Source organism: Bidens hawaiensis, unplaced genomic scaffold (assembly GCF_021521415.1).
Source record: "Bidens hawaiensis isolate Kalapana, Puna unplaced genomic scaffold, B.hawaiensis_p1.1 tig00086276_1, whole genome shotgun sequence".
NCBI classification, from domain to species: Eukaryota; Viridiplantae; Streptophyta; class Magnoliopsida; order Asterales; family Asteraceae; genus Bidens; species Bidens hawaiensis.
Genome location: NW_027504201.1, coordinates 1 through 22560, shown reverse-complemented (window position 1 = coordinate 22560; position 22560 = coordinate 1). Strand labels below are relative to the sequence as shown.

The 22560-nt window shown below is 35.8% G+C and overlaps 1 protein-coding gene and 2 pseudogenes across 2 annotated transcripts; 1 reads left to right on the top strand and 2 right to left on the bottom strand.

Annotated features, from left to right (window-relative positions):
• Window positions 1-3268: 3268 nt before the first annotated feature.
• Window positions 3269-3690, top strand: LOC143607748 (uncharacterized; the record flags this gene model as incomplete). The annotated part of the gene is made up of 1 exon (XM_077083088.1): window positions 3269-3690. A coding segment is annotated over one exon (422 nt), but the record flags the coding sequence as incomplete, so codon positions are not given.
• A 13992-nt stretch (window positions 3691-17682) lies between these two features.
• On the bottom strand, window positions 17683-18902 carry LOC143607747 (serine/threonine-protein kinase BSK7 pseudogene; annotated as a pseudogene).
• Window positions 18762-19975, bottom strand: LOC143607746 (serine/threonine-protein kinase BSK7-like; annotated as a pseudogene). Its single transcript, XR_013149030.1, has 4 exons — window positions 19940-19975; window positions 19765-19870; window positions 19332-19690; window positions 18762-19146 (listed from the first exon to the last, which is right to left on the bottom strand). The product of XR_013149030.1 is annotated as a serine/threonine-protein kinase BSK7-like (transcript).
• Window positions 19976-22560: the final 2585 nt, after the last annotated feature.

The following is a 22560-nucleotide window of genomic DNA, read 5'->3' as shown; positions in this document are numbered from 1 at the left end:
TTTAAAGAGAGAATAAGATGGATGTTATGGATGGAAATGGAAAGATTTAGGGTTTAAGGGGTATTTATACTCCCTTAAGCCTATGGACCTAAGGCCCATCTTTCTTTTTTAGTCCATAATTACTCCATCTAATTTACTCACTTATCGTTCTCTCTTACTATTATTTTATTACTAACCCAAGTAAACTTTTCCATTAAGAATAATATATAAAATATTATTATTTGAAATTCGGGATGTTACAAATATAAATAAAAAAAATCTAAAAAACCAAAATGTTTCCGCCATTATTCTCGTTCACAAAAAAAAATCAAAATTCGGTTCGACCCTAACCTATTCCAACCCAAACCAAAACAACCATTTTTTTAATTAACCCGTTCTGACCCATGACTCATTTCAACCCATGACTCGTTTTGACCCAACCTAACCCATTTGCCACCTCTATTGAAGACACTTTCCAGAAGCTACGAAAGATAAGCATGAAACTAAACCCAAGCAAGTGTTCGTTCGGAATGGAAGAAGGCAAGTTCCTCTGGGTTATTGTAACCAAAAATGGATTCAAGGCCAACCCTGAGAAAGTACATGCAATCTCCTACATGCCCTCATCAAAATCACTGAAAAAAGTACAAACCCTAAATGGGAGACTGGTGGCAATGAACAGGTTCCTGGCGAATCATGACACCAAATCGATTCCATTTGTATCAACATTGCGAAATTGCTTGAAGAAATCATAATTCCGGTGAGCATCAGAAGTGGAACAAGCTTTCCAAGAAGTGAAGAAGTGCCTGATTGAATTGCCAACACTGACGGCCCCGCGGAAAGGCGAGGAGTTAGTCGTGTACTTATCCACGTCGACCAGGGCGGTAGGAGCAGTGCTACTGGTAGATCATGAAAAAAATCCAAACACCAATATGTTATGTCAGCATGACTCTCACAGATGCAGAAATGAGATACTCCATAATGGAAAAATTGGTCCTAGCATTGGTATACGCATCAAGACGCCTCCGCAGATATACTCATGGCCACCCAGTCAGCGTGTTGACAAACTATAAGATCCAAAATGTGCTCCGGAAGCCATAACTTTCAGGACAGTTGGCGAAATGTGCAATTGAATTGGGAGAACATACCCTCCAATACAAGCCTATACCAACAATTATGTAACAACTCGGACTTTTGAAATTATTATCTTTCGTCATTTACCCCACATGTTTAAGAAGTTCGGAAAATGTTATCAATAAAATATTGCGTTTACCAATATATTATTATATTATTGTCATTTAATTAATATATATTATTAACTTTCAACTTTATACAATTTCCTCCCCAAACCATACTTTTCCTATTTTTGTTTCCATCTTCAAATTTCAGGGGCTGATCTGCAATATTTATAAACTTATTATAATATATATTTTAACCAGGATCCAAGATCCAAACCCGTAACCCATTTACCCGTTTATGTTATCTTGCACCCTAATCTTCGTTTAAAAATCAAATTAGATTCTTGCATATCGTTTATCCTTATTTCACTATCAATATATCTCATCTAATTGCGGAAAACGTATCTCAATATGTTTATAATTTTCTAAATTACTTAACCGCTTATATTTTTATCGGGTTGCCTATTAAGAGTTAATAATAATCAAATTAATCTAGGGCACTCCATCCATTCAAACTCGCGACCAAAACCCTGCAGTTAATGGAGTTATCATAACCTAGATCATCGTTTTACTGGTGCACCAGGGCCGCGACCTGCCCGTTAAAATTAACCATCAATCCAATATCGATATAGGCAATTGTTTATAGTTTTATGATCGTCGTTATGTCGGCTTCAATAACCTTATGACTAATTAAACAAACAAACAACGGATTGATAGTTTGTGATTCTAGGGTTTCTTTAGTTTTGGGGAAATTGATATGTGTATATTTATTATTTTGTTTTCATATCATAAACAACTAACAACCTAGAGAAGCTGGTTTGATTGGTGTCTGTGTTCTTGGTAACTCGGTTGTCGCGCAGGTTCGAGACCCGGCACCATCGTTTAGGATGCTTGTCGTCGAACGCCTATATAAACTTACTTATATTTATTTTATATATATATGTGTGTGTGTGTATTAAACGTATTAAATAAATTTTTCTTTAAAAGATTTAAATGCAATATTTATTTATATATTATTACATATTATAGTTATTTATTTGAATATTTATATAATTGTATTTTATTCTATTAATCTTAAGTATATTTTATATTAGAACTAGTTATATAAATTATCAATTATTAAATTTGATTATATATTTTTCACGTCAAATGTAAGAAGAGGTGATATTATAAATAATAAAAAATGATGTTTCTTATAAATAATAATAATCGATAATCTTAATCTTTATTATAGGAGTCAATCGTTCAAATCTATAATATTATAATTCCAATCATAATTCAAATCACACTGAAATCCTTTTTCATTAAATCATGTTACATCTTTATAATTAATCTTATTAATATTATTTAATTATGAATCCCTGATGTTATATCCCGAAGGGTTCATCTCTCTCACAATATCACTTATATTTCATTCCTAAAACAGGTGAGTAACCACTCCCATATTTTTCTAGTTTTCAATTGTTTTGGAGACACTTGAGTACCCTTTATCTTATTATTTCTCAAACACAAACTGTGATTTTTGTGTTGTGTATCAATTGAATGACTGTCTATTACATGCTATTTGCTTACTTTTTTACTTGAATCGCATTCGGAGAGGTCCAACATAATCTCATTATAGTATTATCATACGACCGTCGTAGTGGCCGGAGCCCGATCACATTTTCAATGGTTTCACCGACATCTCATTACTTGCTTAACGAGTTCATTGTTTATACTCACAGATAACAGTCTTGCCTTTATTATTCATTTATATCATTATATATTATTACCATTTTTGTTTGTGTCAAAACTGGTGATCTACTCACTCAACATGTGTTGTTGACAAATATATATTTTGTACGCATTTGCAGGTTATAGATTTGGATTGCCTATCGAACTGTAGCTCACGTAGAGATGACTTTAGGATAAAACTTATACAAGAATAGTTGGTTTTGTATTTGTAATATTCTTTATTTGTTGTATATAAATGTTGTTTGATAATAAATAAATTAATTAAACATTGTCGCTTTATAATTTCATGATAGTACCTTGAGAGTTGTGGCAATCAGCTCACGCCCCGGCATTTCCATCGTAGGTTGGGGTGTGACAAATTAAGGGTCATGTACTGGCAGATTTCATCGCAGAAGTGCCAACCGAGAAAGAATATGAGTGCAGAGCGGAAAAGGAACCAACCGCGATCGTTGAAGAAGAAGACGTATGGTTTCTATTCACTGATGGAGCGTCTAATGACGAAGGATCAGGGGTTGACTTGAAATTGCTAAGCCTAGGTAAGCAGGAGTTCACATATGCTATCCGACCGAATTTCAAGAGTACGAACGAGGTGGAATATGAAGCATTTTTGGTCGGGTTGCGCATAACCCGCAAATTTGGAGCACAACACGTTGAAGTACATGTCGACTCAATGCTCATAGCCAGCCAGGTCAATGGCTCATATGAAGCGAAAGATGATGTCATGGCATCTTACCTGGAGAAAGCCAGACAACTGATTCAGAAATTCAAAACCGTATGGTTACACCCATATTCGAACCACTAGGAAAAGCTTTCAGATCGGAAACATGATAGGATTCAATTCGGATCAAGTTTTGGGTTGAAATAGGTTTTTTCGGGCTAGCTAGGGATGGCATTGTGTCTGGTTTAGATATTCCAAAATTCATACCCGGTTATTAAACTATGTCGCAAACCCGTCGGGTATTTCGGGTTTTAGATTCCCTAACGTATCTTAATAAAATGCCAGTCCAATAACAATTTTGTATTAACAAGAATACGTATGGTGGGTTGTGGTTAGGAAGAATAGTTGAAATTTACGTAACTGACAATTGTATTGTTTTTCAACTTATTCCTGGAAGGAAATGAAAAGCCAAATACAATATTGATTTCTTTTTACGAACATAATGAATATTAACATTAACATAGTTAATATATTAATTGATAGACATTATATTTACAAATTAAAAGATACTATATATAAATATAATTTAACTATATATATATATATATATATAAGAAAAATAATTAGTCAGGTATATCAAATATATAATCGAGTAAATGAGTTAATGTTATCATGTATATTATAAATCCTAAACCCGTCTCAAACCCACAAAATTTTTTCTAAATTAACCCCAAACCCACCCTAATTGTGTCGGGTTTCGGGTTTCACTACCAACCCTAGGGCCAACATGGGTTTCGGATCTGGACGGAATTTCACACAGGACAAGTTTCGAATCAGGTTTTCATTCGAAACACGTTTTAGGTTCGGGACAGATTAAGTTTCGAGTTCAGTTAGAGTTTCTGGTCGGTCTAGAACGGGTTCGGGTTGGAATGGGTGCGGAAAGTTGTGCCATCCCGAAACCCGTTCCGTAAAGAAACCCAATACATAAACTTTTATCTAAAAGTTAGTTAACTAAGAAACACGTTACGTAAATTCAAAGGAGTCCCAGTTAGACCCATATCCGACCCAACTCATTAGGTCGGATCTGAACCACTAGGTGTCACAACCCAACATACGGCGGAACATACCGGGGCGCAACATTGATTGTATCATAGCTCAGAAGACACTAAGTAAAATACACATGTCAGTATCTAAATTATTCATTCATATATCAAATTTCAAAGCACAAACATTGTCTCAAAAATACCTTTACAATAAATATTCAAAATTAAAGCAAATGTGTTCTTCAGCAACCTAAGGTATCAACTAACTTCAGTACTTGATTCATCCAATAAAGCTACCCGCGTCATGCGTGAAAATATATATTTTTGTCAACATAACGTTGAGCAAGTAGACCACAGTTTTTGAGTATATATAATACTAAAAGACAATTCCATGCAATAATCGTACATTACTACAACTAGTAAACAATAAATAAAAGTTGTCTTTTCAACCGAATCGCATTGATAACGGTTTACTTCGACGGCGTATGATCATACTAATGAGGATGAGGATGAGGATGAGGATGAGATACCAACCAACATAAAATAAACACATAGTCATCTTCGCACATAACAACTAATCGAGCAATTACAATTATGCATATAACGCCCCCAAAATAGAAAAGCGGTAAAACGAGAGATGTGCATTTACTTACCTTGTAAAAGCGTTGATGAGGATGAGAATACAATAAAAGCAATCAAATTCCTCGCGCTAAGTCTACGAAGGTTCCTAGATATAATAGACAAATTAATATGGAACGCTAATAGGACGTACAACGAAGTTGATTTTCGAGGATTATTAATAATAATTCTCTTGAGATAAATTGAAAAGATAAGAAAATAATCTTAATTTATTCGGGATTAAAAGTAATAATAAATAATAATATGGGAACTTTAAATGAAATATTTACGTTTAATAATATTCAAGAGTTTTTTGATAAGGGTAATACTTATTTATAAAAATGTTGATAATAATAATAATAATAATTAATAGTAATAATAGTAATGTTAAAAACTGGTTTTAGGATGACGGGAAAATGACTCAATGTGTCGGTTCATAATAATATTTAAATGTTTATTTGTGTAGCGGATAATTAAAATTAAAAGAAAACAAAATCATAAAATAAAGTTAACAAAAACCAAAAAAAATAAAAGCCAAAATCGGCTGGGTCGGGTTTGAACCCGCCACCCAGCCCTTGCTACACATGTGACCAACCAACTGAGCCAACATAACCAGTTGTTAACATTGCAGGCCCGAAAATCTATAAACGTATGTTTAAAGGGACATGAACCCTATATTATCCAATTGGATAATCTGGTCCATGTTCGATCAAGCAAGTTTAGGGTTATTGTTCTATGACAGATAGCGATTCTAGCCGTACCTATTAATTGAATTATATAGTATGGTACGATGGTGAAATTGCTCAAAAGAGTTTCGGCCAGAGGTAGGTTAATTTAAGTGACGGGATGTGATTGTAAACGGAATTGAGTTTAGGGGAATTGTTGGTGACGAGGAGGAGGAGGTTTCTGCAAGTTTAATTGATTCGTAACGAGGGGATTATATAAGATCACGAGTTAGGGTTTGTTTAGGGCTTAATAAGGTTAATTTATCAAATTACGGACTAATTAACACGCTTTTACTAAAATTGAGTGTCGGTTACGCGTTTATTCGGTGGATAACATCGTGAAAATATCGGATCAAAAATAACAAATTTCCAAAGTCAAGGGACCAAAAATGTCAAATTCTAAACCTTAGGGTTGAAAATGAAAAATCTGGTTTCCTGACCTGTCGCGATACGCGATGGATCAGAAAAGAAACCCATCGCGTATCGCGATGGGTTGTATGACAGCGAGGCACGTGGTTTGCCACGTGGCACACTGTCTGCCACGTGTCCCGCCACGTGGCCACACGTGGCACATCGTCCGCCATGTGTCAACACGTGGCACAACATCTGCCACGTGGCGCCACATGGCAGATCTATATGGTGACGACTCAAGCGTACGTCGCGATACGCGATGGGCTGGCCAATGGCCATCGCGTATCGCGATTAGGCTGCTGAAATTGCCTATAAATAGCAACTACGGGTATCTCACTTCTCACACCAAATTTTCTCATTCAATTCTCTCTCTAACATCTCTCTATGCCCCAAGATACATACCCTTGATTTCCTCGAAGTTCGTGCCCTCGATTCCTCGTAAACCGTGTTTATATACCGACATTCCTTGAAGTACGTGCCACATAACAACGACGTTCCAACGAAAAAGGGGTTGCCATTCCGACATCCCGACGATTCGCCTTGTAAAGCGTGCCGACGTGTGGAGTAGCATTGGCGTGCATCGTTTTGCGTGCCAAAGAATAAGTGTCGAGAGAGAAGTTTGATCAAGAAGATAAAAAGGGAAAACAACGTCGAAGTGCTGCTTGATAGCTTAGGGTTCATATAAGCCGATCAAGGTAGGCATAATGGCCGAATAAAATAATGATAAAATATTATAAAGGCTTAACACCCTAAGTCGAGGTTATACTTGATACGTCGATAAATAAAAGAAAATATAACAAAGAAAAGAAAAGAAAGAAATTATGATTATCTATATAAATATACATGTGTGATTACATATATATGTGTGATTCTTTGTTATGAAATATTATTTAAGTAATAATAACTATTCTTACATAATAAAGAAAAGAAAAGAATACGTTTATTAGAGAAGAAGAAACGTAGGGTTTAAAAGCAATAAACTAAAGGTTTATAATATAAATTAAAAGAAAGACTTTTAATTTATAAAAGGAAAGAATACTTTTTAACTAAAGGTTTTAAAGTAAAGAAAAGAGATTTGAACTAAAGGTTCACTTAATCGAGGTAAAGATTATAAAAAGACTAAAGGTTTTAAGCCGGATTGTATATCCGACTAACAAAAGGTTATACTCGTACTATAGGTGCGAGATAGCAACGGAAAAGACCCTCGGACGGTGTATTGAAGCCGATCCAAATCAAAAAGGTGAATACGCCCCAAACTTTACAAACTTGTTTTAATCGAGTCAAATGAGTTGTATGAAAATGGTTTACATGGGACTACGTGTCTCTAAAAACATTATAAATAAGAGTATAAGCCTAGCCCTCAGGCTGTAGTATACGTGTGTATGGATCCTTACATATGTGGTATACGCGGTGGGCACACTGCAACACACCTGGTCATAGTGATGCTTCATGCGGGTAGTGTGACCATATGTATACGTACAGGTACTTAACTAAGTCGAACGTTGCGGTGTTTGCTGAGGTATTTAGTGTAGAGACTTGAGTTTATAATGGTATTTAGCTTTGTTATTCCTAAGCCACGATGGGCTGAGACCTACGTAGTTTCGAGGGGTAATAAAGTAAAAGAAAATATTTTTCGCGTCAGCATATTCACCAGCATGTGTTGCTGACGTATTTTCTAAACATTTTGCAGGTGATCAAGATTAGGGCTTGGGATGACGAAGTGCTCAAGATATCTGATGGCTCGGATCTTTTTGTTAAACTTAATATAATGTTAATGGTGGTTTTGTAACTTAAACAAGTAATCTTTAAAACATTAAACGGAGACTTTTAATCCCGTCGTTTGTGAATGTAAATATTATATTTTTAATCCAAATGTTTCTAAAGACTTCCGCTTTTAAACGTAACTTTGATATATTTACAAATGTAGTACCAACATATGTTTCATTCACCTAGGAAGCGGTTTGGGGTGTGACAAGAGTTGGTATCAGAGCCATCGATCTTAGCGAATTAGGTATTGAAAGACAATACCTAAGCTTCGATCCAAGTATAGAAAAATATTTTATTATTTGTTCTATTTGAATAGGGATAAGATACGCTGGTAACCTTTTCTTTCCCTCCTCACTCTAAACCACCCAACTTCATAGATGTCTTTTAAGAAGATGATGAATAACTATGTACGTGAAGCAAAGAAGGCTGGAATTGTTGAACCCCTACCAAAAGATAACATGAGTGAAGATTATTATGAGGCTTTCTTCAACCAAGACCAATACATCGACCGAACCAAGCCAATATACTTCCCCGGAACCTAGCATTGTCTAATCAATTTACCCGATAGTCCACCAATGCCAAGAAGTGATCCCCTAAGACATTCCAGCTACCACCCATAAAGCATACCCATGTACCACCCATACGAAGTCCCAACATATCACCCTTCCGAGATCCCCACATATCATCCAACCGATGTTCCAACTTACCAACCACCAAATCCTCATCCATCGTAAACTTTTCTCTCCAACCTACCAATCAAGGAAGAACCTATGTCCGACTCGTCCGACTGGATGCAGTGTCATTCAGACCAACGAAGATGGCACACCGGAACCTCTACCTATGATACTGCTGACCCTCACCCCAACCCGCAAGAAGGACCTTCACGAAAACCAAGGATGAGAGTCATGATGCCATATGAAAGTTTCCATATGCCCCCGATAGTGAAGGAGACTACCCAACTGATGGTGGAAGAGGACCCTGAGGAAGAAGAAGATCCAGAAGAAGAGCCTGAGGAAGACCCTGAGGAAGAATACCCTGAAAACCCTAATGAAGTGTCGACACCATTGGAGGAATCGTTCTTTCCCCAGAACCCGAGTTATGGCTCCGTTGATCCTTATGTGCAATACCTCGAGGAACTCAGGAACAAATCATCATCAAGTTTTCCACCCTACCAAGGCACGATCCCGACAGAGGAAGAACAAGCGGACAAAATCCACCAACAAAATGAAGCTGCCGAGGCATTCTTCAACTATCCATCTGATGTGACTTTATCTCCGTACCCGAACCCAAAGAACCACCACGACTTAGTCATGACGGGGTACCGTGATCCGCCACCCCGCTACAGATATCCTAACGAGATCCCTCAATCACAAGAGGAGCATTTGGACCGAGGCTTGAATGAAACCGATGACTTGAGGAAGAAGATAGTTGTGGATGGAAAGAAGAAGAAAATGATGGGAGAGAAAATTCTGCGAAAATGTAATAAGATGACAAAAATGGTGAAGAAGTTTATCAAGGATTGTAGAAGAGAAGTGCGAGTGTTGTGTTGTGAGGGTTGTTTTGAAGTAATCTAGTTGTTTTATATGTTGTAATCGTATGGATAGGAAAATATATATACATCAAGTATGAATGTATATATATATATGTGTGTGATGTAATAATTCATATATATATATCTTATATGATATATATATGTTGAATGAATAAATAAATAAAAGTGTGTTTAAGAAAAGAAATTTGTTATATTTCAGTTAAAAAGAAAAACGTGATAAAGAAAGAAAATGTCTCAACAAAGTAACAATGTTGAAGTTTCCCGAAAAGAAGCCGATAAAAGAAAAGAAAAAGGAAAAGATCAAGAAAAAGAACAAGAAGAGAAAATTCCCGATAAGTATATGAATCAAATACAACAAATGATCAAAGAAGCCGTTAGGGCTGAATCGGAAGCTAGATCTCAATCTAGGAAATCCCAATCTGTTGAACCCTCTCGCAAATAGGTAAAATCCCATCCGAGACCGTCCCATATAGAAGAAAGTGTTCATGATTCGAATGCTGGTGATGACATTAGACAAAAATTTAAGAAATTAAAGATAGATGGTTGCTCGTTTAAGGATTTCAAGTATTTTGGACCCAAGGAGTTTCATGGAGACAAGGGAGCTATTACGACTATAAGATGGCTCGAGTAGATGGAGTCAATCGCGATCATATGCAAGTGCTCCGATCAAGAGAAGATACAATGCTCAGCCCAAATGTTTAAGGGCGAAGCGTTAGAGTGGTGGAACACTTTGATAATGAGCAAGGGTCGACAAGCTCTATACAATCTGTCATGGGAAGAGTTCAAGGATATAATGATGGCGAGATTTTGCCCCATGTATGAAATCGACCATATTCAAACCAAAGTTCTTAACCATAAGGTCGTAGGAACAAACATGCGTGAATATAATACCAAATTCCACGAGTACTGTCGCCTCGTTCACCAGCTGGTTAATCCTGAGTCCAGCAAAGTCACTCGGTACATTTGGGGACTGCCGTGGGAAATCCGCGATATGGTACGATCTCACCTCCCACAAACTACTGACTCCGCTATGGAGTTAGCTGGCTATCTAATGGGCGGTATGATCCGTAATAAGGAGGAGGACAAGAAGGTCGTGTCGACCAACGACCAAAGGAGAACTGGAGGAAGCGCCTGATTCAAGGGAAAAAGCGTAAACCAACCCCAAACTAGATTCAATTCTAATACCACGCCATGTAAAACATGCAGAATGTACCACAAAGGTCAATGCCGTTTTACTCCGTCTTCAACCGAAACCGTTTGTGATTCATGTCACAAACCCGGCCATGCCGCTGCTGATTGCTGGAAGAAGACGATGACTTGCTTCAACTACAAGGAAATGGGCCATCTAAGCTTTGATTGCCCAAAGAACAAACCCGCGCCTGGTGGTGCGGGTGGAAGTGCTCAAGCCAGGAAAGGCAATGCAAGGGTCTTCAATCTTGATGCCCGAAAAGAACCCGACATACCGGAAACCATTACCGGTACGTTCTTAATTAACGATACATATGTTGGGTTTTATTCGATTCGGGTGCCAACTTAAGTTTTATAGATTATAGCTTTTGTAGTCTATTACACGAACCCTTAACAAAACTAAACAAGACCCTAAGCGTCGAGACTGCTAATGGTGAAATTGTCAAAATCTCTGAAGCTTTAGAAAACGGAAAAATCTTCTTAGCCGGTTACATTCTACATATCAAATTGCTACCAATGACTCTTGCTACTTTCGATATTGTACTTGGTATGGATTGGTTATCCAACAACCAAGCTCGTATCATTTTTAATAGCAAAACCGTCGAACTTCAAGCCCCCGATAAACAAACCATTCAAATTGAAAGGGACAAAGACGTTGGCCAAGTTAGCATAATTTCCATGATAAGGGCTAAAAAATATTTGAATCAAAGATGCTTAGCATTCATGGGCTACGTCACTGAAGAAACCAAACTCAAGGAGATAAAGAACGTGCATATTGTCACCAACTTTGCCGATGTTTTTCCCGACGAACTTCCTGGAATTCCTCCCGATCGTGAAGTACAGTTTAGGATCGATCTTATTCTTGCACTGCTCTGATTGCCAAAGCTCCTTATCTTCTATCTCCAACCGAAATGAAATAATTGAAGAAACAACTCGACAAACTGCTTGAGAAGGGTTTCATTCGACCGAGTTCTTCACCATGGGGAGCACCAATTCTACTCGTCAAGAAGAAAGATGGATCCATGAGGATGTGTATCGACTACCGAGCATTGAACAAAGTTACCATCAAGAACCTTTATCCACTCCCTCGAATCGATGATCTCTTTGACCAACTCCAAGGTGCAAGCTTCTTTTCCAAAATCGATATTCGTTCTGGTTACCATCAACTCAAAGTACAATCCGAAGATATTTCGAAAACCGCGTTCCGAACAACATATGGACATCATGAGTTCACCGTTATGCCATTTGGACTTACTAATGCGCCAGCCGCGTTTATGGATATGATGAACCGAATTTGTAAGCCTTACTTGGATAAATTTGTTATCGTATTCATCGACAACATACTTATTTACTCTAAGTCTAAGGTTGATCATGAAATTCACCTCCGAACCTTACTTGAAATACTTAGAACCGAGAAGTTGTATGCCAAGTTCTCTAAATGCGAGTTCTAGTTGCACGAAGTGCAATTTTTGGTCATATCATAAACGTCAATGGTATTCAAGTGGACCCCGCTAAGATCGAAGCTATCTCTAAGTGGGAGATCCCAAAGTCGCCAACCGAGATTCGAAGTTTCTTAGGTTTGGCCGGCTATTATCGTAGGTTCATTGAAAACTTTTCTCGTATAGTCGTTCTCCTAACTTCTTTGACTCGTAAAAACATTAAGTATGAATGGGGAACTAAACAAAAAGAGGCGTTCGTTATACTTAAACAAAAACTCACCCAAGCACCTATAATGGCCTTGCCAGAAGGTACTGAGGATTTTGTTGTCTTTAGTGACGTGTCTCATTCCGGATTTGGATGCGTACTGATGCAACAAAAGAAAATGATCGCTTATGCCTCTCGTCAACTCAAGGTGCACGAAAAGAACTATACAACTCACGATCTAGAGTTAGGTGCCATAATATTTGCTTTGAAAATATGGAGGCACTATTTCTATGGAGTAAGATTTATCGTGTATACCGATCATAAAAGCATAAAACACATTTTCGATCAAAAAAAAGCTTAACATGCGTCAACGACGATGGATGGAAACACTAAACGACTATGACTGTGAGATCATCTATCACGAAGGCAAAGCCAACTTTGTGGCCGACGCCTTGAGTCGTAAGGAACATGAAAAGCCGAAAAGAGTCCGATAATTAAGACTAGAACTTCAAATAGACCTTCTCGAACAAATCAAATCCGCTCAACTCCAAGGGATAATTGAAAACAATACCTCTGACGAAAAACCTAACGGCACCATTGACTCACTAGTCAAGGGTGACGATGGTATCATTAGACTCGGTAATAGGATTTGGGTAGCAATCGTTGGGGACTTGCGTGAAAGAATAATGAATGAAGCTCGCAAGTCCAAGTACATGATGCACCCCGGTAGTGACAAATGTACCAAAATCTCAAACCGAACTACTGGTGGAATGGGATGAAAAAGGGCATCGCTTCGCATGTGGCGAAATGTTTAACATGTTTGAAAGTCAAGGCTGAACACCAAAAGCCATCAGGATTGCTTCAGCAACCCGAACTTCCCATTTGGAAGTGGGAGTTAATAACAATGGATTTCATCACTAAACTCCTAAAAACTCTATAACATTTTATCATCTTTAACATTTTGAGAAAAAATAAATATATAATAACAACATAATTTAAATCAAAATACATGGGTTCATTTGTTGGTTAGGGCTTCATGAACCACCATGGGTCCTTCCAACAAATGAAAAATATCGAACACCAAATAAACAAAATCAGTCGAAAATCGAATTTGAGGGGGTGTTGAGGTAGATGGTTGAAGTAGTTCGGGAACCACCCCATTATACATACTTCATCCATGACCACGTTTATAAATTTAAGGATGTGATCGTCACATGACCACGTTTGATACAGTGAGGGTAGTAGATTCGGGTACGTTTGGTGTGATATGCTTTGGCCTAATAAGTTCCACACCCTTACCGAACACTCCAGGAAGGCAACCAGGTCTCGCGGTTGATTAATATTTATACGCGTTGCACTTCCTTAGTCTCGCAAGCCTTGGTGTCAAGGGTTCGGTAAACAAGTGTGTCCCTCTTACAGTTACTACATATCCGTCCCACGAATCATCCTTAAGGAGAGGGGAGTAAAAAGGTGGGATTTCATAAGGAATTTCCCGATTAAAAGTCGTCCTAGAGTTTTTAAAAATAATTTTTGAGAGTGAGGTATAGCCTCAGATTAAGTGTGTGCTTTTGTGTACAATTGTATATGATGAACAATATAAATATGTTAAGCTATGTACAAAAATTTAAACAAGTATGGTGAACGTATAGGAACACGTATGAGGACCCTAAGCATGCTACTAGGTCGTTACGTCTAACCACCTATCTTATAGCCTTCGGATCTGATACCAATCTGTCGCACCCCAACCTACGGCGGAACATGCAGGGGCGCGAAATTGATTGTATCATAGCTCAGAAGACACTAATTAAAATACACGCGTCAATATCTAAATTATTCATTCATATATCAAATTTCGAAACACAAACATTGTCTCAAAAAATGCAGTTACAATAAATATTCAAAACATAAATAACTTAAAGAAAATGTGTTCTTCAGCAACCTAAGGTATCAACTAACTTCAATACTTGATTCATCCAATAAAGCTACCTGCGTCATGCGTGAAAATATATATTTTAGTCAACATAACGTTGAGCAGGTAAACCACAATTTTTGAGTATATATAATAATAAAAGGACAATTCCATGCAATAATCGTACATTACTACAACTAGTAAACAATAAATAAAAGTTGTCTTTTCAACCGAATCGCATTGATAACGGTTTACTTCGACGACGCATGTTATACTAATGAGGATGAGGATGAGGATGAGGATGAGATACCAACCAACATAAAATAAACACATAGTCATATTCACACATAACAACTAATCGAGCAATAACAATTATGCATATAACGGAATTGTAGTGAAAACACTAAGTTGATTTTGAATGCAAAACGCCCCCAAAATAGAGAAGCGGTAAAACGGGGGATGTGCATTTACTTACCTTGTAAAAGTGTTGATGAGGATGAGAATACAATAAAAGCAATTAAACTCCTCGCGCTACGTCTTCGAAGGTTCCTAGATATAATAGACAAGTTAATATGGAACGCTAATAGGACGTACAACGAACTTGATTTTAGAGGATTATTAATAATAATTCTCTTGCGATAAATTGAAAAGATAAGAAAATAATCTTGATTTATTCGGGATTATAAATAATAGTAAATAATAACAGGGTAACTTTAAATGAAATATTTAAGTTTAATAATATTCAAGATTTTTTTGATAAGGGTGATACTTATTTATAAAAATATTTATAATAATAATAATAATAATAATAATAATAATAATAATCATTAATAGTAATAATAGTAATGTTAATAACCAGTTTTAGGATGACAGGAAAATGACTCAATGTGTTGGTTCATAATAATATTTAAATGTTTATTTGTGTAGCGGATAATTAAAATTAAAAGAAAACAAAATCATTAAATAAAGTTAACAAAAACCAAAAAAAAATAAATAAAAGCCAAAACCGGCTGGGTCGGGTTCGAACCCGCGAACCAGCCCTTGCTACACATGTGACCAACCAACTGAGCCAACATAACCAGTTGTTAACATTGCAGACCCCGAAAATCTATAAACGTATGTTTAAAGGGACATGAACCCTAGATTATCCAATTGGATAATCTGGTCCATGTTCGATCAAGCAAGTTTAGGGTTATTGTTCTATGACAGATCGTGATTCTAGTCGTACCTATTAATTGAATTATATAGACTGGTACGATGGTGAAATTGCTCAAAAGAGTTGCGGCCAGAGGTAGGTTAATTTAAGTGACGGGATGTGATTGTAAACGGAATTGAGTTTAGGGGAAATCGTTGGCGACGAGAAGGAGGAGGTTTCTGGATGTTTAATTGATTCGTAACGAGGGGATTATATAAGATCACGAGTTAGGGTTTGTTTGGGGCTTTATAAGGTTAATTTATCAAATTACGGACTAATTAACACGTTTTTACTATAATTGGGTATCGGTTACGCGTTTATTTGGTGGAATATGCTAATTACCTAACTTAATTGATCATAAACGAGCGGGAATTGAAGATTTTGAATGGTTTGGGGTGCGCCTGGTCGGGTTTTGGGGTTTGGGTCAGCCGGTCGGACCAGGGGGTGGGTTAGGGTTATTTTTTTAATAAAATACTACTTAAATTTAGTAAATAAAGCTATAACAACCTAAATACTCAATAAATGCGACATTTTAATTAAACAATTGACCTGAAACCTTAAACGGGTCGGGTAACGATTACAAGAATACAAAAAGAAAAAAATGAAATGTTACACTAGGATCGGCTTAGAAGGATGTGATGAGACATGTGACCAAACACTACGTGGGATGACAGTTTTCCCACCTACCTATAGTTACTCCATTTATTTACTTGTTTTTTTCTCATTGCACACTTCTCCTCCCATTTGTTTCATTAGTAATTAACATGTCCCATATCGTCTAAATAAAAAAAGTCCCCCCCCCCCCCCCCCAACATATTGATGTCTCACATCGCGACGCTTAAGAACTGCTATAACACGAATTGAAAAGGCTAATAAGCTAAACAATTTAAGATTGAGACAAAGAAAACTGAAAATTCGTTGGTTGAGTTTATAAATGAGTTAAACATGAACTCAAATTTCAAGGACTCACTTGTTACTTTTGTAACTAAAGGGTCTATTATTACTACTTTTACATGCCTCTTAAATAGAGTACAACTTTTAAAAAATTATGTCACAAAATCAAACAGGGTAGGCTACTCTAGCAATTTTAATTTGACTATCTCATAAATACATAGATTTTCTAATGAGGTGTACGGTAAAGTATAAACATGAGATTTGCATGATATTTTTTAGAAGCTAAAAATGTGGGAATAAATAGGGCAAGAAAGTCAATTAATTTATGCCCTACCCCTACTACTACTTTGTTTTTGATGGGTTAAATGTTATAATAATAATAATAATAATAATAAATAAATAAATAAATAAATAAATAAATAATAAACACAATGAAAAGAAAAGGGGAATACAAAGGGAAAAAATAAAGAAAAATAAGACGTTTTTGTTAAGGGTGACAATTTTTATCTGATAGGAATCACAAAACTAACAAGGCATGAAAATAATCAAATTTTTAATCAGGTTATGTTTGAGTAGACATGTTTAATAAAACCTGGCATATACAGGTTAATATGTTTAACCTTTTTAGTTAAACAAGTTGACCCAGTAACTCATTTAACCTATTTTTGTTTCAACCCACTAACCCAATTAACACATCTAGAACTAATTATTATTAGTCAACCCAATTAGCATGTTTAGATAAATGAGTTCAAGGGATCATGTTTGGATTACACAATTTTAATTGTTTGCCTTCTAGGGATGATTTTTGGACACATAAATATATGGATTGTGTTCGCGTTGAACAATTTAACCTGTCAACCGACACAATTGACATCCATATCCAAGGCCAAAAGTAAAAGAAAAATAACAAGAAACAAAGAGAAGGCAAAATGTTTGTTTTGTAAACAAAAAAACACATGTGAAATCCTTGCCTTACAATCTCAATACAACTTAATTACTAAACATGTAACCAAAAAAAATCAACTTCGAACCAAAGGGCAAAAGCGTCATTTGACGCATAAAAGGAACCATCTTTCATCTGTTCTCATACTTGATTCAAAAGATGCAAAATCCAAGATAAGATTTACAGTATGCTAAAATGGCAACTACTTGGTTATTGTCCATTTGTAGTGAGTCCGGTTTTCTTGGCTTCAAGGCCGGCACCCTCCTTGAGTGCCCATGTGGGCTTCGGTTTCCATTTTAAGGGCAAAAAGTGAGGCAGCCTGTAGATATGAAGCAATGTGCCACACGGGCGAGATAACTTGCGCCTGCATGGCATCACTTAAGGCTTCTTGAGGCATGTTGCTCATAAGGTAAGATAAACTACGCCTAGCAAATACTGTTGGAGATACCATAGGCCCGTGTTCAATGAAACTACAAACAAAAAGATATAGACACATTCTTTACAACTTAATATGATTCAGATATATGCAAGTGTTTATGTATATGTATGGGGCTAGTTGATTTGATAATCACAAACAAAACAAAAAAAAACAACTTCGAACAAAAGAACATCCACGAGCCATAAAATAAATAAATATAAAAGCAAGAATTGGCATTAAGTATATTCACATGTGAATGGATGTCACAGGTCAAATGGTTTTCTTCACATGTAAATTATAATATATTCACATGTGAAGAAAAGTTTTCTATGACGATTTGGTTTTATTGTGCTCGAGCGTTTTGTGCTTCTCAAATAGACGTTCTTATACGTACCTGTAGGTATATGTGTGTGGATTCATATACGTGTATGTATATATTTTATCATACATGTATATTTATATGCATATCTCTATATGTATATCTATAGGTATGGTGTGAGGTTCATTTCAAAATACTAAATTATCGTGAGACAAAAAGAATGAACCTAAATCGTTAAAAAACAAATTTTATCGTTGGTTCATATATATTAAGGTTATTAGTTTTCACACACAAATGTGTATGTAATGGTACATAAAAACAAGTAAATTAATTTGTTTATATGTTCTTTTAACTTTTAAGCGTTAACCTACACCTGACTTACATTAGTACATATGTGTAGATTCTATAAATATATAAAATTTGTTCATATCAATTGAATTTCAAGAAAATGAAAAAGCATTTTCAACCACTTTTCATATAATAATTTTTTTTAGATTGAAAAAATAAATGATTTAGTTTCTTCTTTCTATTCTCGCAAAAAAATGTGTTATGCCTAGAAGAACCTCTCCCATGTATGTATATGTGTAATTGTATATGTATATGCATAAGGAGGTAACAGAAAAAATACTTGTGTATAGCACTGAATTGCGGTTGTAAAATCTTTGTGCCGAAATTCAGCATCACCCTTCTTTTTTGAGTTTAGTGACTCTTGCATTTGATCGGTCCACATTTGAAACGACAACTGAAAAAGTTACGAAATATTATCAGCATTTTTATGCTTTGACCATTTTCAAGAACAAAGGGGTAAAACAATGACTAAACCTCGGTGTTTGTCCTTCATCATCTTTATACGAAAGCTTTTCCATAAGTTCATAAATTGTATTGAAATCCATTCTTAAGCAAGCTTCACCAAGTGGAGAGCGAGGTAAGAATGAAGTAGTCGTTTGGATTCCCATTAACTCGTATGAAGGAACCTAATTGTACAAAAAAAATCAAATAAGAAAAACTGACCCCAAAATCTATTTTTATTGCATGCAGCCTCCTAAATTGTTTTATTCAAGACGTACATGCTGATGCTAAAATGTCACGTTTCAACATGAGCCCACTTTAAAAACATCAAACGAAGTTAACTTTTAACGAAGCAAAAAGTCAAACTAACCCCGGTCTCCTTTTGAAGAGAAATAAGAGCAGACACAACCGATTTTGAATTTGGACGTTCTCGAGGTTCAATATTGCAAACAACGAGAAGCCAAACGCACCAACTCGGTTCCATCATCATTAGAAAATTGTCCTTCTAGACACGAATCCGTAAGCATTTGAAGGTTTCCGATCCCTTATCAATCAAGAGGCCTAAGTCAAAACATATCAAATTCAAGACAAAATAATATACGCATAGCGTCTCTTATAAATAACCAAAATGCATATACTAACATGGCTAGGAGGGGATGTGTTTCCCGCTAAGAAGGTCAACCAAAAGAGTCCCAAAGCTATATATGGCACTTTCTGGAGTCACCCTCCCTACAGAAGAATCATGCAAAGTGGTACGTCAAATTACCAAATACCTTCGATGACGACAATTGATGTAAACATACCGGTTCTCAAATACTCGGGTGGAGTAAATGCAAGATTTGTACTATAACTTTTCCCATCCATACTATTCTTCATGAGCCCAAAACATGAAAGTCTTGGATTGCCTTCCTGTAGGAATTTAATGCATAAACAAATGGACCCAACAAAAAATTTTAAAAAAAAAATCACAAACTTTACCTCCGTCAAACAAGACGCGGTAGGCGTTGAGGTCATGATAAAGAGCACGGCCTTTACTTGTACAATATTCAAGAGCCTCCGCAAGATGTAGAACAACAACCCGTAACCACATTGCCCACTTCATTGGTTGTGATTCCCCTACATTGTTTAATAAAGATTTTACTAAAAGAAACACACGAAGAAGAAATTTCACCCCGTTTAGTGAAACGGGTCATCCTTTATTACTAACGGGTTAAACTGAATAGTTAAGTATCAAAAAGAGTCGAATAGAATAACGTCCCACCTACAGAAAAGCTATGAAATAATAAAAAATGTACACAACTTAATTTAAAAAAAATTAGTCAAAGCTCGGCTCGTTTACATCCCAAGTTAGCATGTTAACCTGACATAGTCCATTTGGACCCACGTAATATTAACCGTCTTGGCCCATTACCTAGCCCGCCTGATTTATTATCTGTGAAAAAATTAACAAAGAGGTCCTTACAGTGAAAAAGATGTTTGGCAAGTGTGTTATTGGGCATATATTCAGCAACAAGTAGCCTCTCATCATCCTCACAAGCAGCAACCAAGAAGATTAGCCAGCCTATCGTTACGAAGCTGGCCCACAGATCTAGCTTCTTCCTGATGTTGTTAAAGATAACATTTTTCAAGTTACAGTAAATCTTGAATAGGATGTAAAATGACATTTATGCCAAATCAACATATTTAAAGACTACAAATGTTCCATTAAAATCCATTTTTGACATTTGACTGAAAAGTCAACAAATATATAAAGACTATAATTTCCATTAAAATCCTTTTTTATCAACTTGAAAGAATACTAAGATCAAGAAAGCTTCATTTCTTGGAGTAAATTAGCTTCAGAGGATTCTCCTAACTGAAACATGTTTTAACAGTTGACTGAAAAGTCAACCACTACATCCAAATATGTGTGTTGGTCAATCTTTGCAATTTTTATGTGACCAGGAAAAATAAAAAAACATAGGTGATTTCAAATTTTCACTAATAAATATCTGACCACATGATCCAAAAAAAAATAGATTAATAATTGACCACATGAAACAAAAACAATGGGCAAAAGCCGCAAAAACACGCATACAATTCTAACATATCTAGATGAGAAAATTTAACATAGTACCAAAAAATTGTCGGGCATCAGGCCACGCGAATCCAGTAAACCGCTTTACAGCTATCCTCGTTTGATTCTCGAGTTTCCCTTTATATACAACATTTGGCGCCTTTTCACCATGCTCGGACACAATGTTTTCAACAGCAAAACCAGACGTTGCGTTTTTAAGTTGCTCCAATGTGAACTCTTTGAATGCATTGGGTCATTCAAATCCTCATCCTTGTTCCCTGCAATAGCAATAGCAATAGTAATAATAATTATGCACGGGTCAGTTGGGTTATAACTTATTGCTCACCGGGTCAAACTGATCAAACGGGCCAAAATAAAAAGGCTTTGCTAAATAAGTTTAAGGACTTAAGATGTCACCCATGGCAGAATCAAGTGTTTTAACTTAAAAATCAGATCTTTATTTCAATAACAGTTTTACAACTGATTATTCTATGAAATTCAGAAACATAAAAAAAATAAGATAAAAAATCCCATTTGACCCTTTATCCGACATGCTTAAACCAGCCCAACTTACCTCCTTTATATTTAGGGATTTTTACATATATCCCCTCCTTAACTTATTCATGACTTAAAAGATAAAGAAAAAGTAATTGTTTTGAATACATACCGGCTTTAGGATCCTCAAGAACCAATGAATCTTGTGATGAATCTAGACATGGAAGAAGCTTTGGTGCAAAGAGAACCCATGTTGTAAAAACTCTTGCTACATGAAGAAAAGTATACAAATGAGAGAGTATAGAAAAAGTTAAATGTATTTTCATCGTCCTAGATAAGGTTTTTTAAGTTGACTTTTGTGTATCACACAATTTAACTTTGAAATTGACAAGACTTATTTTCTTCTAGTATCAAAATTGATTAACTACACTTAATAATATTCAAAGTATTAAACAGCAAAATAATTCAAGAAGTAATTAAACTAAAGAATCTCTATTTAAGAATTTAGAGTTTGACTATGGACTCAAGAAAATAAAAGTTGACTCATTTCTACCATATTCAATTGAATTCATTAAAAGTAAATTCACACAAACATGATTTATATGCATATTCGTGTGCGAAATGCACGCATATACAATCAAATATATTGCCTTCATTCATGAACACAATATTTAGCTGATTACATATCAATTAAAGATGAACTTGACCGAAGAACAAATCGATCATCCTAAATGAATCATTGGAATCCAAATGGATAAACTCACTAAAAATGAACAAAAAGTGATAAAAAATCATACCTTTGTGTCTTTATTCTTCAAGTCAACTATTTGAAAAATAAAAAGTCAACTTTCTCCTCTTTCTATCCCAAATCTCACACACACACACAAAAAGAAGCCCTAATTTTCTGTAAAGTTTCAATTTTTAGAATCTTTACAGATTCCAAAATTGGAAACCTTTTTAATTAAATCAAATCCTGTGTAAAGTTTCAATTTTTAAAAATATTTACTTCCAAATTTCACAGAATGCACATTTTATCTTTCTTTCAAGA